This window comes from Pogona vitticeps, chromosome 3 (assembly GCF_051106095.1).
Source record: "Pogona vitticeps strain Pit_001003342236 chromosome 3, PviZW2.1, whole genome shotgun sequence".
Classification (NCBI taxonomy): domain Eukaryota; kingdom Metazoa; phylum Chordata; class Lepidosauria; order Squamata; family Agamidae; genus Pogona; species Pogona vitticeps.
In genome coordinates this window covers 73519865-73537918 of record NC_135785.1, presented here as the reverse complement: position 1 = coordinate 73537918, position 18054 = coordinate 73519865, and the positions used below count along the sequence as shown (strand labels likewise).

The 18054-nt window shown below is 39.8% G+C and overlaps 1 protein-coding gene across 2 annotated transcripts in view; it reads left to right on the top strand.

Annotated features, from left to right (window-relative positions):
• The window catches only part of C3H10orf90 (chromosome 3 C10orf90 homolog), a 164412-nt gene that overhangs the window by 102401 nt on the left and 43957 nt on the right, over positions 1 to 18054 (top strand). For both annotated transcript variants that reach the window (XM_078391201.1, XM_020791541.3), the window contains exon 4: positions 17191 to 17484. In XM_078391201.1, coding sequence (XP_078247327.1) covers positions 17191 to 17484 — 294 coding nt within the window. The remainder of the gene's footprint in view (positions 1 to 17190; positions 17485 to 18054) is intronic.

Below are 18054 nucleotides of genomic sequence, written 5' to 3'. Positions count from 1 at the left end.
TCAGTGTTTCTGATATATTGACAAATAATGTAAGCAGAAAAGGGGAAATGGGTTTTTTTGTTGTATAAGCTGATTCATAACACATACCATTCCTTGAAGAATCATATTTAAACCAAATGTCTTAAACTGGAAGAACTGACACTTTGTTATTTTTAAAGTGTAATTCTGTTTCATTTCCTTAACATCCAGCTATACTTGTTCTTCATATTTTTATTTTAATTACTAGACTGATGTCCTTGTGTAAAATATAGAAATATCCTTTGTATTTGGAGGTTAGGTTAATTTACCTTGCCCTTGGATTGAAAGTCTGTCAAGAAGGGGGACAGAATCTTGCATTTCAGCAATAAATATTGGGGCCAGCAACTATTAGACTGTGTTCCAAGAGGGATGAGTAAAAGGTACTGGTAGAGTTTGTGGTGATTTCTGGCAGTTTCACATGGATTTCAAATAGCTGATTGTTTAACAGTGGCAATGACAAAATGATTCATCATTGGCCTAAATGAAATAGAGTTTGGTGTAACTATGTATGGAAGGGTTGTGAACTTTGTTAAGTTCTGGAAATAATTCTGGTTCTGAATTCTTCAGTTCTCTCTCTGTGTGTATGTGTGTGTTTTGCACTAAGCTCTGGTGGGTGGGTTTTAGGGTTTTATTAAACACTCTGTTGATCATGCAAGCCTGAATAGTGCAGCTGATAGTTAAAACTAAGTATAAGAACACAAAGTTTTCCATGCTGGATTATTCAAGATTGCTGCCCTCACACATTGTCATGTTTTCTTTTTAACACAGCCTAGGATAACATCCCACTTCATCCCCTTCATCATGTCTTGGTTTAGACATGGAAAGGATGGATTGGAATCTGAGTTGAATTGAAGAACTGCTGGTAAAATTAAAAAGTTGAATTTGAATACTTTTGTCGTCGTCTAGTCGTTTAGTCGTGTCCGACTCTTCATGACCCAATGGACCAGAGCACGCCAGGCCCTCCTATCTTCCACTGCCTCCCGTAGTTGTGTCAATTTCATGTTGGTTGCTTCGCAGAAACTGTCCAACCGTCTCGTCCTCTTCGTCCCCTTCTCCTCTTGCTTTCACACTTTCCTAACATCAGGGTTTTTTCCAGGGAGTCTTCTCTTCTCATGAGATAGCCAAAGTATTGTAGCCTCAGTTTCAGGATCTGTCCTTCCAGTGAACACTCAGGGTGGATTTCCTTTAGAATTGATAGGTTTGTTCTCCTTGCAGTCCACACTTAATACTTTAGTGTGTAGTTAATGTCTTGTCTGGGATACACAGCGGTCAGTGGAGTGGAATGTTCCTGCATAGCTGTTGTGACCTTGTAGTCAGAGTGAAAACACTCTGAAATTCACTGGGTTCAGCAATCCCAAGTTAACAACCTCTGAACTAAATTGAAGTATGCTTTATATAGTTCTGAATGAGTAGTGCTATGCGATTGAATATGCAAACCTTTTTGCATAAGTGACAGTGCTCTTCAATTTTATTTCATCCAGTGCTTTCCATTTAATTTTTATTGTCACTGTTCCTGACAGTAGACTCCACAGCTTGCAAACAGAGTTTGACTTAAAATTGAACAGTGGAGCTTAATAGCAGGTGGCAGCTGAAGATCTGTCAGTTAGGAAGATGTCTCCTTGCTTTGAAGAAGATATAAACTGACTGCTCTCCAAGTCTCAATACCTTTGTTTGAACACTGTGAATAGTTGTTTTAGTGTATTTTTGTGAGGTGTTATATGAGATATGGAAAATTCAGTATATAGAATTGAAAAGGGCTTATAAAAGCATCCGGGTTTATCATTAAGCCAGGAATATTGAACACTCTCTTTTTCCCAGTAATGAAAACGTAAGAAAGTTCATAAATCCTTTCCCTCAGAAATGTATTTCCTAAATGAACAGTGACTCTGGATTCAAATAAACTGCTCATATGTCACAATCATGTCAGTTTGCTCAAAAATGTAATAATTTTAGTCTATTGTCTCAGTTGTATACTGTTGGGGTGCTATATTTTGGAGCACTCCTCTCTTTTTGATATTTCTGTGAGGCATCCTAAACAGAGAAATAAAATACAGTGTTGGGTAGGAAGGAACAAAGATTGCCTTGAAAAGGGCAGTGTTATTTTCTGTTTCAAGGCTCAGTGAATGAATCTTGTTTTGATAATCAGCTGGTAGATGGATTTAGCATATATCATCAGCTGAATTAAAGGATACATTCTTTTTTTAATTCAGTGGGTGCTGGTGTCCTCCAAAATTGATTGTGCAAAAAAAAAAATTGCCCACCAGCCTTTCCATGTGAGATCCATGAACATCATCTTCCCTATCAATTTCTGGTGCTTCTTTGGTTTGATTGCTATGGATTTTCAGGTCCAACATGGATCTTGTACTACTGACCTCAAACCACTGGTCGTCCAGTCAACATAATAGTCTGCTCCTGCAGTTGTTCATGAGAACCAGAAAAAGACTTGGGAGGGGCAGCTGTGAAGGAACTAGAAAAGATCCTTAGATGCAAGGATGTGTGACTACAGACCAACGCTAAAGTCATCCATATTCCCAGTTACTATGTGTGGATGTGAAAAGTTCGATAGTGAAGAAAGGTAACCAAACAGAGGGACTCATTTGAAATGTGTTGAAATAGAGCTTAAAGATACTAAACGGAAAGACAAATAAAAGCTCTAAATCAAATCTAGCCTGAATCTTCCCTAGAGGCTAAAATGACTATAATGAGGCTATTGTGTTTTAGATGCTTCATAGAAGACAGGATTCAGTGGAGAAAACAGTAATGCTAGGAAGTGTTTGAAGGCATTACAAAAAGAGGAAAAGTAAATATAAGATGAATGGGCTCAGTAAAAGAACCATAGCTAGCTCTGAAATGATAGGAACGTTTGGAGATAATTAATTAATACGGTCAGCATAACTTTAAAGTAATTTAATGACACATATCAGCAAGAAACATTCCATAACAGCAAAATCACATCCCCAAACAAAACTGATATGACTCCATTTTTTGTTTCTTTTATCAAGCCACTATCAAACTAAATATTGAGGTAACACTGAACAATAGTTCAGAAGAGCTTGTTCTCTAAATATTTGACAGTATGCCTGGCTCCTGTGTGCTTGTCTAATCATTTTTACAGCTTAGTTTTCCAGTTGTAAAATGTAGTACAGAACGACACTTTGGGTAAGCTTTTCTTATATCTCCCTACATAAATGGATTAAACCCAAGAATCTATTTTTTTATAACTTGTCCAGGAGAAACCCTTATGTAATTTTCTTGACTTGCATTTAAGTTATGTCCTAAAATATATATTTAAAACTCGCCAGTTTTCAACCATCCAGCCTCACTGAAGACATTTTGTAGATGACATCACAAATGATTTCAGCCCCAGTCTCATGGATACTGCATTGACATCAGCAGCCTCTTGTGTTATGATCTGTCCTTCAGATCATAACAATATTTAGGGTTTTTTTTAAAGTAAGCTTGACCACTGTCCTTCATTGTCCACCTTTTGTCAACACACATTTGCTATATAGAAGAATTGGAACCTGGACAGTGGGATGATGCTTACCAGATGTCTCGTAAATACTGGGTAAGCTATGAAAATCAAGACAGTGGTAAAACTGAATTTAGATTTATTTTGCTTAAATTGGAATAAAGTCTTACATTTAATTTATGTTTTACATACTGTTCCACAGATAGACCCTTAACACAGAATGAAATGAAACATTTTGTTCATGTAGTGTTTAATATTTTAACATACCTTTTTTTGGAATATAATTGCTGTGAGCACCTGGACTTAGTTCTGCTGGCTTCGGGAATCTCGGAGCTTTAATATAATGTTGCTATAAATCTAAATTAGCTGAAAACTTAAGAGTAGGTGAGTTTAATTTGGCATTTCTGCTACACGGAAATGCCAAACTATCCATATCTTTATCTCTTTTGAGGTTACATAGTTGTATAATCACAAAAAGGACGTCTGAGTCATACTACTAAATTAAGGTTTTGATGATTTATAGCACACGTGTCTCCATATTAGAAAAAAAGTAGAATTTTCCAGAAATGGCCGTGGGTAATTGTCCTTTCTTGAGCTGAAAAATAATTTCTGGATATAAGAAATATTGTCATTTTTGAAGCATTTCAAAATCTGATAAAGTTCTAACGGTCAGAGGGCTCACATAAAACTCTGATGCTGTAGTATACGGACATAATTTTGGAACAATGTGGGCAACTTTTGTTTTGTCAAGGGCTGTGTTCCTTCTGCCAAGGGCCATATGCTAGCAGGCACAGGACTGAAGCCAACAGTAAACAGATCGAGAAAGGCAAGTGGGGAGAGTCGTCGCTTTTCTGACATCTCCCTCTATTAGTTTCTTGTACAAATTGCCAAAGTTCTGAATTGATGACTATATGAGAGCCTTTGGAATTAGGCCAAAGGCTCCTTTAAATAAGGTAGAGAACCAGAGGTGGTCCACATCTGTTGTAAAAAAATCCATCCACTCTAAATTGGGGTGGGTAGCTTAGGGATAGACGGGAGCCAGGTTTTTGCTACAGACTAAACCTGCCCCAGAAATGAACCTTTTCCTGCCATGGGGGGGGGGGAGGGATAAAGAAGTGCCTGGATGCAAAGACTGCCACCCCTCCAGGGGCAGAAATTGTTGCTCTATTTTTTTTTAAAGTTATGGTGTTCCTTTGTTTGCTGCAGAAAATCATTTGGGGGGCCACATGAAGCTTGTAGGGTGATTAATGCTTGTCCCTGTTATAAACAGATCAGGCAACACTGCTGTTGCTATTCTTTTTTTAGCTAGGACTTACAAGACTGTGATAAACGTCATGACAAGGTTTCTCTTTATCTCCATCCTTTCAGGAAGCCATAACTCATAGAACTAACATTTAAAATCTTTCAGGAGGCATGGAGAAAGAAAACTGTGAAAACAAATGTTTTCAGATCCACTTTAAAGGAATGGTATAATGTGGATTCATGAATAACAACAAGAAGAAATTCTCCATTTCCCCTGTCCAAAGAGAGAGTGCAAATACTACATGCAGTGTGATGAACTTTTTTTTTTTGCAACAGATGCCTTGCAGAGCTTCAGTCCTTTCTGGGTTTCTCTCACTGAGGGCTAATTTTGTCTTCTGCATCTCAGTGAATTTGTGAAAAGGTGGCAGTTGAGTGGTTTATAGATGTTTGATCCATAACCTTGAGATGTTGACAGAAAATATACTGTTCAATTGCTGGGGCTGTAAGTGGTTGTGTCACCTCCCTAAGCCATCCTGTCTCAACTTAAACCCTAGATTAGTTTGATGCTGCCCTTGCATTACTGCTCCATCAATGATTTCTTCAGCAGCTGCAGCTTCAGTGTATTGGTTCAATTTTTTCCATTGCATTTATAGTTCCTAAGATGGTGGCAGTGCAGGGCTTTTTTAGCTCCATGTTGTCTTTGCAGGCTGCACAGATGTTAGGCCTAGTGAAGACATCAAATTATGGTAGTAAGCTAGCATAGTGAAGTGCTTAGACTGGGGAGAGACCTGCATTCAAAGATGCAGTCAGCTGTGAAGCTTGAAGGAATGACCTTGGGTTAGTCAGTAACTTTCACCTCGAACTATCTCAAAGGTTGTTACAAGGATGAAAATAGGAAGGAGGACAGCATATGTCACCTTGAGCTTGTTAGAAAGATGGAATAGAAAAATAAATGAAAGGATGAACCGGAGTAGCTGTGGGTAACTGTGCAAATGGGCAGATATGAAGAACTAGAGACTAAAACCATACCAGAGGAGATCATTGCAGAAAGCAGCAGATACATATCGCCTTCCTCTAAGTAACTTGTACAGATATGTAATGATGTAGTTATGCAAGACCTAGTTATGGCCTGGGGGTCCTTTTATCATGCTCATATGATATTGACGTGAGTCAAGTGGAAACTCCCATTAATTGTGTGCCACGTGGGACCATATTCTCTGGAGGAAATTACTTTTCACTCCAGAAGCAATGATGATGTAAATCTGGACTGTGTGACTCATAATTTGGCAGTCTGGTTCTTACAACTGGGTCAGAGTTGCCTGAACAGTAGGGTCAAATGTCTTTGGCCCAGTTATTGTGTACTTAGATGTTTCAGATTAGGAACTTTTTAGTCCAGTGCCCTCCAGCTTTGAATCAATGTGTGTGGCTTTATTTTACCTGACCAAAACAATAAAGCCATAGTTAGGCAGAATATACATATGAAATCATTAGGATTAATTATGAAGTTTTGTCATCTTTCCTGCCAGCTGTCCTGCACTAAACTGCTGACTCACAGTCCTGGCACCAGTTAGTACGAGGTTTACAAACACAGCTGTTTATGACTAATAGGTTCTAAACACTGCCACTGCTGATGGATAGACAGATTACTTCTGATATCATTTGTAGTTTGTTCTGAGCAGATAAAGAATCTTTTTGTTGTTGTCATTATTATGTAATGAGGGCCTGCAATCTATATGTAGCTTTTTGGTAGTTTTAAATGGTCTTCTGGATCGAAAAGACCAAGGAAATGTAGGTGGAGAAGGCAGGGTAAGCAAGGAAATAGTATATAGTTATTCAGGTTTTATGTATTTAGACATGGTTAATGGCTAAATTACACCAAGTCATAAAAATGAACTACCATACAAACAGTGTTTTCATTCATCCCATGCCTTGTCCCCCCCCCTCGCAAACAGGGATGGAAAGTGTGGCTCTCAGGATGTTGTCAGTCTGTAATTCCAAGCAGCCCTGGCCAGTGTAGTTTGTGATGAGGAATGCTGGAATTTGAAATCCAACAGTATCTGTCACCTGCACTATTAATTTTCCCATTACAGTGATGCCTCGCAAGATTAAAATAATTTGTTCCATGAGTCGTTTCGTATTGTGAAAATTTTGTCTTGTGAAGCACAGTGTCCCATAGGAATGCATTGAAATTTAATTAATGTGTTCCTATTCGTCTTGCGAAGCACAGTCATAGAAAAATTTGTCTTGCGAGTCACCCAAAAAGCAAAATGCTTTCGTCTTGTGAGTTTTTCGTTCCGCGAGGCATTCTTCTTGCGAGGCATCACTGTATTTTTACTGTTCTCTGAAGTTTCATGTTCTTTCTTTAGTACTTTCCACAGTATCCAGATTAGAGTTTCTTGTGTGGTTCCCCCTTACTCATACCTGACTGTCCCTCTTGAAAAAGGCCTACCACTTCCCCTCAGTGTTGGACATTGTCTTTAACTTTAGGTTGAAACTTATTCCCAAAAAAATTTGCAGCAGTGTGTTGTTGTGTACTATCCCAGTTGTAATGAAAAATATTTTAAGGGACTTTTCTCTTCCATCTTCCTTCATAGAATATTTTTATTCAGGTCTGTTTTGGATTGTCCAAATATTCCTAAATGATTATGATAGAGTCAGATCTTTCTTACAGGATATGCACTTTTGATGTTTATATGATTTCATTTTGCAGTTGAAAGTGTTTTGCAAACCGCAGCAATTTCTGGTCATTATATGAAGGCAATATTAAATTACTTCACGGATATACTGCATGCAGTCTTTGTAAGAAGACTTGCGTTTGGTGTTCCAGCATTGCTTATAGTTGTCTTGGCAGTTTGGATACAGAAGAGAGAGAGAGAGAAAACACTGCAGAAATAGAGGAAAAGAACTAGAGGAAGTGACATTACACATGTTTTTGTCAATGGCTGCATCCGATAGAAACAAGACTGCAGAAACAAAGCAATATGTGGGAAAATTGGATATAAACATATTGACCCTTTTCCTGTTGCTGTTTTTAACTTTTGCTCTTCAGGTGCACTTTGTTAAAGATTAAAATATTCATGAGTCAAATAATACAGAATAAAGGGAATCTTAGAAGGCTATGCAGAGTGGAGCATCCTAAAAAAATGCATGGCCTGGAATACTGAATTCCCATATTCATTTAATACTGATTGCAATGTGCCAGTGGATGTCTAAAAGAGGAAAGGGCCATAAGCACCTTACTGTAACTCCATATTGCTTTTTAAAATTACTCTTCAGTGAAGACCCACATGTGGCCCATTCAGTCTTTTCCTTAACAAGTTATTTTCCTTCAAAAAATTCAACAGAAACCTGCAGAACGTCAGGAGCCGCTGCCTGGTAATGTTTGCCACGTAAAAGAGATTGCTTTTCTGCAGCATGATCAAAAAGCTGTCTTGGGGAAGGCAACAAAGATGACTCGAGGTATGGCTAGTTTATGTTCAACCAAAAAAAAGGAAGAACATATAGCATGTGCTTATGTGGGATACATGATATTTTGAACCATTAATGGGAGGGGGGGAAAGATTCTGCAACTCAAAAATATAACGTTAACATTTAATGGAAGCATTCTGCTTTCTTAAGTTGTTTTGTTCTCATACGTTTCTCTCTGCATTCGACTTCCATGTCTTTTTTCATTAGTCTTAAAGTCTTTCTTCAACTGGGATAATAGCAAAACACTATCTCCATCCAATTGCAATTCTAGCTCATCTCCGCGGGTTGCATATATTTCCAGTTTGTTGCTTGGAGAGCTAGACATACCACTCAAGATATTCTTAATGAGAGATACATGCTTTATTCCCCAAACAATGCCCTGAGAATGTTTCCACAATATGAAAAGTGGGATTCATGATCTCAGCTTTTTAAAACGCCTTTGCTTCTCTTTGTTCCCTGGATATTGTTTGTATCTACATATTTATCATAAATAATTGACATCTGTTTGTGTTTTATTTTAACTCTTTGGCTGTTTATAGGAAAAGTCTAGCCAGATCTGGGTCCCTTTTTTTTTGAGACGGAGATTTAATGGGCAAGAGTAACAGAACAATATTTACCAAACACGGCTCCAACATTTATTCAGTGACTTCGTGTGTTTGCCTGAGAAATTGTAGTGGTTGTAGGTTTTGATTTAAGGCTGTGCTTGCAGCGGACCAGAATTATAACTCTGTCGCTGTGTTTAAAACTGGTAGAGCTGTAGCTCAGTCTGTCCCAGCATTAATTGATTTTAAATGTAAACCCCCACAGAACCATTACTGCTCAGTGGCTAAACAGCCTCAGGATAGAAATGCTGACTTGTTTTGTAACTATCACAGAGTGCATGTTTTGTACCCACTCCCCTGCTGAGATTTGTTCCTTAGGGATCTGTTACATTGCATTCCTGCATTTAACAACTTTCCACAGTGGGTGAGATACAACTCTGCTGGCAGGCTGGCTGGCTGCCTTCTTTCTAACACTACAACATTTAGATGTTTCTTCACTGAAATGTAAGCTCCCACTGCTGAAGTACAGTGCAGTCTTGCTGTTGTGTTAAGGACCAGATGGTATTTTAGAAGAGTTTAATATCAGGGATGCAACTAATCAATTCATTGAGGAAGAGGATTATTTTGATATGCTGAAAGGGAATCCTATTTAACTGGGTGTCTGACCTGGTCTGTATCTCTGTCGCTGGGGCTGTGTCAACGATGTTGTCAGGCTATTTGATCTTGGGTCCAGCCTTTTGGAGTGTTTTTAGAACCCTGCTCTGGCTGACAGGCAAAGGAGAATGGCTTTCCTAACAGAATGTAAATGCATCATTATTTAATTCTGTTTCCCCCACAATGAACGTACGAGCCATAGCTCAATCTTGCAGAGTATCTTTGATCTTGAAAAGAAATGGTCCTGCTCATGACACCAGGCAGCCTCAGATGAGATTCTTGGAGTCAGTGGCAGTTTTTGGGCCAAGCTTTTTTGGGGGTGAGGGGAGGGTCACCCCAAAATGGTGGGGCTGAACACCTTGTTGCTCCATCCGTGAGGTACATATCCTTGTAGTGCTGGTCATGGAGGAAGGGGAAGTTTCAGGAGCAGGGGGCGGCGGAATATGAGGATAAGGCAGAGCTCAGAACTGATATTTCTTTTCACTTCAACTGCTGGGGTCCCCCAGCAAGCATGACCTCTGCCATTTGTAATCCAGAAAAAGGAACTTTCCCTAGCTCCAGAAAAGGGATGCTTTCTCCCTTTATTCCTCCATACTCCCCTACCTTTACCGTGTCCTGCTGCTTAGCACTAACTGGGAACCTAAGCATTTTATAGCTACATAGTGGAGAAGAGAGAAAGTCATCCCATCTGCTTTCTTTCCTCTTAAAATCTCTTTGTGCACAAGGGCTTGTGTGACAATCTGCTTCACCCCCCGCAAACCTAATCTTTTCTCCAAGATTACTTGCTATATGCAAGAGTCTTCACAGTCTGATCAGGCCACTTTCCTCTTCTCTCCAGTGATCCATTTTCCACCCCTCTCATATGCACAACTGATTCCATAGACTATACAGATCCCCATAGGCTGCCTAACCTCTGATTCCTTTGTATACCTCACTCTCCTCTCAGTGGGCTTAACATTATAATCCTTGAGCATTACAGATACTTGTGAGCCCTTTCCAGTTTGTTTGTTTGTTTGTTTGTTAATACTCTATTGTTATGTTAACTTACAGATGTAAATACCTAGGGGCTTCTCTCTCAAGAAAGGTAAAGGTTCCCCTTGACAATTTTTTGTCCAGTCGTGTTCGACTCTAGGGGGCGGTGCTCATCCCCGGTTCCAAGCCATAGAGCCAGCGTTTTGTCCGAAGACAATCTTCCGTGGTCACATGGCCAGTGCGACTTAGACACGGAACGCTGTTACCTTCCCACCGAGGTGGTCCCTATTTATCTACTCGCATTTGCATGCTTTCGAATCGCTAGGTTGGCGGGAGCTGGGACAAGCAATGGGTGCTCACCCCGTCACGTGGATTCGATCTTACGACTGCTTGGTCTTCTGACCCTGCAGCACAGGCTTCCACGGTTTAGCCCGCAGCGCCACCACGTCCCATCTCTCTCAAGAAAGTCACCAGTAATTTGGGAGTGGTCCCATTTCCTTTTTGAGAGTTTCAGCTAGCCTAGGATTGGAGTCCTGTGGTGTGCACATGGTTTATAGTGGAGATGGGGTTAGGAGGAGTCCTCGGAAGAGAGAGAAAAGAAGAAAGATATCTTTTTATTTTCCATCTTCCTGCAGGTTTCTGCTGCTGTACTATATAGTGCTCCAATGTGCTTCACCACTGTCTGTGGGGAGGAAGAAGGAGAACATATTCTTGAATCTTATTGACTCTAATTTCTATTTTTATGATATTTACCATAAAGTCAAGGGCTTGCTTGAGCAGGCAAATTATCTTGCTTCCTGTTCCCATTTCCTTCAACATTCCATGAGTCCTAGAAACTCATAGGTCATTGTTGAAGCTTTTTCACAAGATTGAGGGTTTTTTTCCCCCTCCTTAACCTGATGGAGTTGCTGGCACATATCAACCATTTAACTTACACTGAATAGTGAATAATCCTATACAATGTGGTTTGAAACCCAGTCTGTATTATAACCAGACATATACTGTATATGCACACGGAAACCAGATGTTTATTTTTATAGGTTAGTATGGGAGAGGAGTTGATTGCAGAAAGATTTGTGTGTTTATATATTTAAAATAGTTTAAAATCATATTTTATTCAGGCAGATTATAGGGCAGTGTGCAGGAATATGATGAAAAAAATTGCATACTGTGTCTTTCAATTCCAAATGTGTTCACATAATGTTCCATATAATATAATATAGTAAATAATGTAATAATAATGATTGTGTGCCGTCAAGTCAAGTTTGACATGATGACTGGGTTTTCCAGACAAAGAATACTCAAGTGGTTTACTGCTCCCTTCTTTTGGAGGCTTCCTGGGACAGTGCAACTTTGTAGGCTGGCTGTTCTTCCAAGAGGCAAAGTCAGATGCCTAACTCACTGAGATATCCAGCCAGCATTCTAGTAAGTAATACAATGCAATGTATGACAGTGGCCAAAATCCTGTTGCTAGTAAATTGAATTAGCGTAGGCCCACTGAATCAATAGGAATTTGGTGAGTCAACTCCTCTGTAAGTTCTGTTGTTTTTAAATGGGCCTTCTCTTACTGTGATCTACTGTGCTAAAGTAAGTTGCAAGTAGAGTAGATCTATTTGAATAAATGGAGCTTATAGTGAAGTTGATTCACCAAATCCCCATTGATTCAGTTCAATTTACTGTACTATGCTAAGCAACAAGATTTTCGTCATTAAATCATACGGTAGACCATACCACACACTACAAAAGCAGTAATGCATGAGTGGTGCATGTTTATTTGACTTGCCTTCGGTAGTTGTAGATTGGTTGGGTGATGATATTGTACAATGGCAAAATACTCAACTCACTGATCTCCTTAACTGCTGCTGGAAGCAGAGTTGAATGTCTAACTTCCTTAAGGGAAGTCAGTGTAATGTAATGCAAAGCAGTTATTAGTGTATACAGTAGAACTCCAGTATCCCCTGGATCAGTATCCACTGATTCACTTATCCAAGGTCACTTGTAGTCAGTGAAACCAGACCACCAGAAGCTGTTTAAATTCTGCAGATCCATTACTCAGATCCAGTCCAGATCTTCGGAACGCCTGGAGCAAAGTTTCACAGAGAATCTATGAGTAATTGCTAGCTTGGTAGAAGGGGAAAATTTCTGACAGAAAAAAAGTTCCCCTTTCCATACAAGCAAGAAATTAATGAATTAAAGTTTAAAAGCATATTTAGGAAAAGGTAAAGGTTCTCCTTGACAATTTTTGTCCAGTCGTGTTTGACTCTAGGGGGCGGTGCTCATCCCTGTTTCCAAGCCATAGAGCCAGCATTTTGTCTGAAGATAATCTTCCGTGGTCACATGGCCAGTGCGACTTAGACACAGAACGCTGTTACCTTCCCACCGAGGTGGTCCTTATTTATCTACTCGCATAATAATCCTCCCTACCTCAAGGGGTGGCAGCAGATGTAGGTCATTTGGTGATATTGGATTGTCTCCTGAATTAATTCAAACCAGAATCAGCTATGTAGTGGCTTAAAGATAGGGGCAATGCAGCAGTTTCTCCATTGAATGCATTCTACTCCTAGGTTTTGTTAAATTAACAGATGTTCAGGCTGGGCTACACGTGTTTCCTGTAATGTTGCTGTGTTACAGACTGTAATGTTAATGGTGTTCCAGGCAGGGAAATGCAGACTGTCGGACTGTCACCCTGCTTAGTCTCCTGTTTCAGAACACCCACCAATTAAAAAAGAAACAGACTTCATTTTGGGATGTACATTGACATTTAGCATTCTTGACCTGTTCTGCTTCTGGTGCTGTGTCCCCTGTGGTTTTCTAATTGTTCACCATTTTTCTCTCTTGTTCACAAATGTTTCTGTCTTTTCCAATGGAAGCCTACTGGCCCATGTCTCTGAGCCCAAACCCTGTTTTCTTTTGCTGGTCTCTGAAAAAGATGTGGCTGGTGCAGTCTTCATTTTAGACTTTATCTTCGATAGGAGACAGGAAAGTGAATGATTACATGAAATGAGGGCTCCAGCTGAGTGGCTCCAGAGAACTTGAACCAACCCTGCTTGCAGAAAGAGTTTGCAGTGAAATCATCACAATTTAATAGAAATCACAGCTGGAAAGAACTCTTATTATTGAGCAGAATGAGCTTCTTCATTGGCTCTACTCTCAAAAACAAACAAACAAAAAGATTTTATTTTAGCTTAGCTTAGCTGCTGTAATTAAGGGGTACCTTACACTAATCCCATTACTGTGAATATTGTTGAACTAGATAGTGGTTCCTTGTAGCTCTCACTGGGGCAATATTCATGAAAGAGACAATAAATAAGTTTTGGAAGTAGTGGTCGCGGAAGGGAATGGGAGGCAAGGGAAACTAAAGCTAAAGTTCTTGGCTACATAAATGGATTTGACTAGGAAACCGTGATCTTCTGCTCTAGCAATCCTAAAATGACATGTAACAAAACATCATTCTATATCAGACTGACCTGGTACAATATATAATTACAGTGAATTTAATTTTCAAATACAGTGGTGCCTCGCTAGACGATTGCCTTGTGGGATGAAAAACCGGCAAGTCAATTGTTTTTTGCGATCACTATGGTGCCTCGCAAGACTTTTTTTCTGTGACCGTGCTTCGCAAGACTTTTTTTAAGACCGATGCTTCGCAAGACTTTTTTTTTAGACCGATGCTTCTCAAGACTTTTTTTTGAAACCGATGCATAGGGGACCTCGCAAGACGATTTTTTCACAAGACGATGATTTTCGCGGAACAAATTAAAATCGTCTTGCGAGGCACCACTATACCAGTCCTTATGTCACTAAAACTGTGTTATTCTCACACAGGAGGGATCTGTCAACAGGCCTGGAAAAATCCTAAAGTTTGCAGAAGTATCTTCTCCCCAAAGGAAAAACAAACAAACAAACAAACGCACACAGAGACAGACACTCAGACACTAAGTGAAAAGACTTAGTATTCTCAGTGAGTGTAGAATGCAGATTGAATGTTGGGAAAGCATCAGTGGGAAGGGGAGAGTGTCTATCTGTCTGGAATCCTAAACAAGAAGTCCCAATTCTGGCTAATTATCGATGGCTTGGGTTCTGTGTACAAGGAGAGATATATAGGAAGTGGATTTTTACCCTGAAAGCTGATATTGAATTAAATATGTTCATCTTTAATGTGGCTAAATGTATTCGTCTCCCATCTTCCTTCTCCCCCTTTAATTTTGCCATGACATAATTTCAGCCAAATATCCAGCACTCAGGACTGGAGATTTCACAGTTCATTTTATTTATCCACACTACAGGATGAAACATGAGAAAGAAATGATTCTGCTCTGAGACCCAGGTTCACACCAGGTGTTTTTGGCACTTTTTCTGTCCTAGCTTTATACGTTAGACAAAACTCATGTCCGTTTTGCATTTCAATATACTCCTTAAGTATGCAAACATGTGAGGGTTCTAAAGGTGGCTCTTCTTTCTCTCCAAATAAATTAGCAGACGTGCGAGGTTTGGAATTTGGAGTAACGTTTACTGTGTTATTTAACAGAAAACCAGTGTCAGCAGAAGCATTCCAAGTTTTGTCACCTCCTAACAATGGGTCAGAGAGGGGTTTCCAACTTTCTTCTTCAAAGGGGTCTCCCCCAACAGTGTCCCAAGGATCCAGCCAGTCATCCGGTGGATCAGAGTTCAGTAGTAGTCCAGGTTCTCCCTCCAACAGGGGTACTGTGTCCTCGTCCCGGACGTCCACACAGGCGAAGTCCTTGGAGGGTGTAAAGGTCTGCCACGGTCTGACAGGTACCCCCTCATCTGGGTCTCCCATCACCTTCCATTCAATTCTTTCCCTCTTTTCTCTCTCCACACACTCCTTTTCCTCCCTCAATTTCCTCTTCCACTCTTTAGCCTCCGTCTCATCCCAAGAAGACGGTCTCTGGGTCAGTTCTCTTCGCCTTCTATAGTCTGCCTCCTCTTTTGGTATTTGGAGCCTTTCCCACTTCCCTGTCCGTGGGTCTTGCATCCAAACTCATTCCCAACCTGGAGGCAGTTCCCCTTCTCCCCCTTTTATATCAGCAAACCCTGCCTCCACCTCTACCCAGGGTTTTCATTCCTTTCCCGCCAAGGTTTTCCTGCTTTCCTCAACCATCAACTTTCACACTTCTTCCTCCACTGGTATGGGGTCTGTCTCTGTAGCTGCTGTCTTTTGAGAAGGGGCCATGAGTGAAGTTTGTACCTCTGTCTCTACAGAGGGGGGACAAGACAGCACTCCAGTGAGAATAGGTGTTTTCTCGCCTCCATCCTCACAAAACACACTACTGCATTAGGGCAGTTTGATGGGTAGTTTGTAAATGTGAAGAACAGGCATGTTCAAGCTGGTCCCAGACTGGGGTTCTGCTTAGTTTTATAAATGTGGCTTGCAATTGTCCCCTTTACTGTTACAGATGCCATGTAGAGATGTCATCATACTTATTAGCCCAGCAATCCAGTTCATTCTAAAGAATATATTCAAATAATTTTTAAAATCCTTTGAATGTACATTCAGGTATACATAAACTGACATATCTACATTCAAGATATACATTGACTATGGAGGAAATTGCAGGGAACTGGTCTAGTATACGCAGAGAAATAAACAGACTGGGCTGAGAGGAAGATCATGGAGAGATTCTTGACATCGGTATACTTATAGCCAACACCTAGAAAAGAAATACATTATCTGAGAATCTTGGAATTCATAATGGGGATGGGGGGCAGAATCATAAGTTGTGCAATTTTGGGTTATTGACAGTTCTTTAAGGATTATATTATTAATGCTTTTCAAATAGTTGATTTTTGAAGGATCTTTGAGCTTGCTTATAAGTTTGTTAACCGGTGTTAACCAGTGCACTAAAGTGATCTTGCAAAGGGGTCTACTTGGGGTTGTCTTTGATGTCACCATCTCTTATTTGTGTTTATAGACAGAATTAAATCTTGTCATGAGCTGTGGGAGTGAGATCTCTGAAGAATATATAGCATCTTCTTTTATCTGAAATGTTTGACTCGGTTTCCTTCCTAGTCAAATTTTTCTGGGTAGGCCATGTGGATTTGGCTGGTTCTGGCATCTGCAATCAGATCTTTGGTATAGGAGTCCTAATAATTATGAAAATACTGAGTAACCTTAGCTAATACCCATTCATTAACTTGTTTAATTTTGTGTGTGTTTTTTTGAACAATATAAATCTTAAATGTCACATCTGCTGTCAAGAGACTTAAACAGGCCAACTGTATGATCAAGGTTTTCCTTGCATTAACATTGCCTGGAAGAAGGCAAGGGAAAGCTTATTTCAAGTAGAATGCCTGGATTAAACCTAGCAGAAGCCACTGAAATATATTTGCAAAACAAAGTTGGCTTTGTACCAATTATGTGTCTTTTATGAAGCATATCTTACACTCTGGATAATTATTTTTCCCAGTTGGTTCCTTCAAGTTGTATCATGTACAATCTTGTGCTGTGGAAATGAAATGGTTTATATGCTGGTTAGGAAGCTATTAATTTGTAATCACAGGTAGTCTTGTTAAGAAAGAGAAAAACATGATTAAAAGCAGTTTAGGAAACAGGAGTGAAGAGGCTAATGATCTCACACTGTTTTCTGGTAGCAATGACACAGCATCACTGTTTCAAAGGGGTAAGTCTATATTAATGCATTAAAGCCATTAATAACAAAAAAATGATACATGCAGTGCTGAGAATAACATTCAGAAGAAATGTGCAGAAGCAGCATTGCAGGAAAAGTGGTATTTTTAAAGCCTTGCTAGCTTTTGTTATTAAGGCTTCTCCTTTGACTTCTTCCCTTTAATTTTTAATAGGCACTCAAGCTTTCTCAGGAAGTAACAGAAAACAGTGCACTAGAGACAAACACTGTGAAACGACACCTGCTTCCTTTCTGGACCCATCATCCAAGAAAGAGTTAACGGTGGAAGGTAGGATTTCTTCAGAAGACAAACATCTACCCAAAGACACTTCAAAGTCCAAAGAGAGTCGGGCCCAAAGCTTTCTAAAACCAAAAAACTCTATTTCTGATTATGGGTGTCATTCCAAGTTTTTATCAAACACAGCACTGAATGAAAACGAAATCCACAAGAAAGATCCATTCCCTAAAGGTAAGCTATACCTTTATATTAGGCTACTATAATGTGTTCTTTGTGGGGCTTCCTGTGAAAAGTGCTTGGAAGCTGAAGCCAGTATAAAATGAGGCAGCCAGACTGTTATCTGATGCATACTTTAGAGAGCATGTAACAGCGGGCGTGAACCAATTCCGGTGGCTTCTGGTTTGTCTCCAAGCTCACTTCGAGTTGTTTTATAAAGCCCTAAATGGCTTGGCACCAGAATGTATGCCGCTTCCCTTTTCCATCTGCCTGGCCTCCGAACTACTCAGCATGAGCCCTGTTGTATGTCTCATTTGGTGGACGCATGAAGCAGGGCCTTCTTGGAGTGGCACCTCAATTCTGCAACTTCCTCTCAAAGGAAGTTAAGTTAGCTCCATAGAAAATCATATTTAAATCATTTTGATTGATTGTAAATTGCTTTTGGAATTCTGCTGGACAGAATAGTCTCCAACATGGGAATCAATAGTTTATCCTTTTTTTTTTTTTTGCACTTCTCAATAAACCTTGGCCACCAGGGTCCCTTGCTGTTACTTGCTTTCTCTTCAACTTCTTTTCTATCCACAT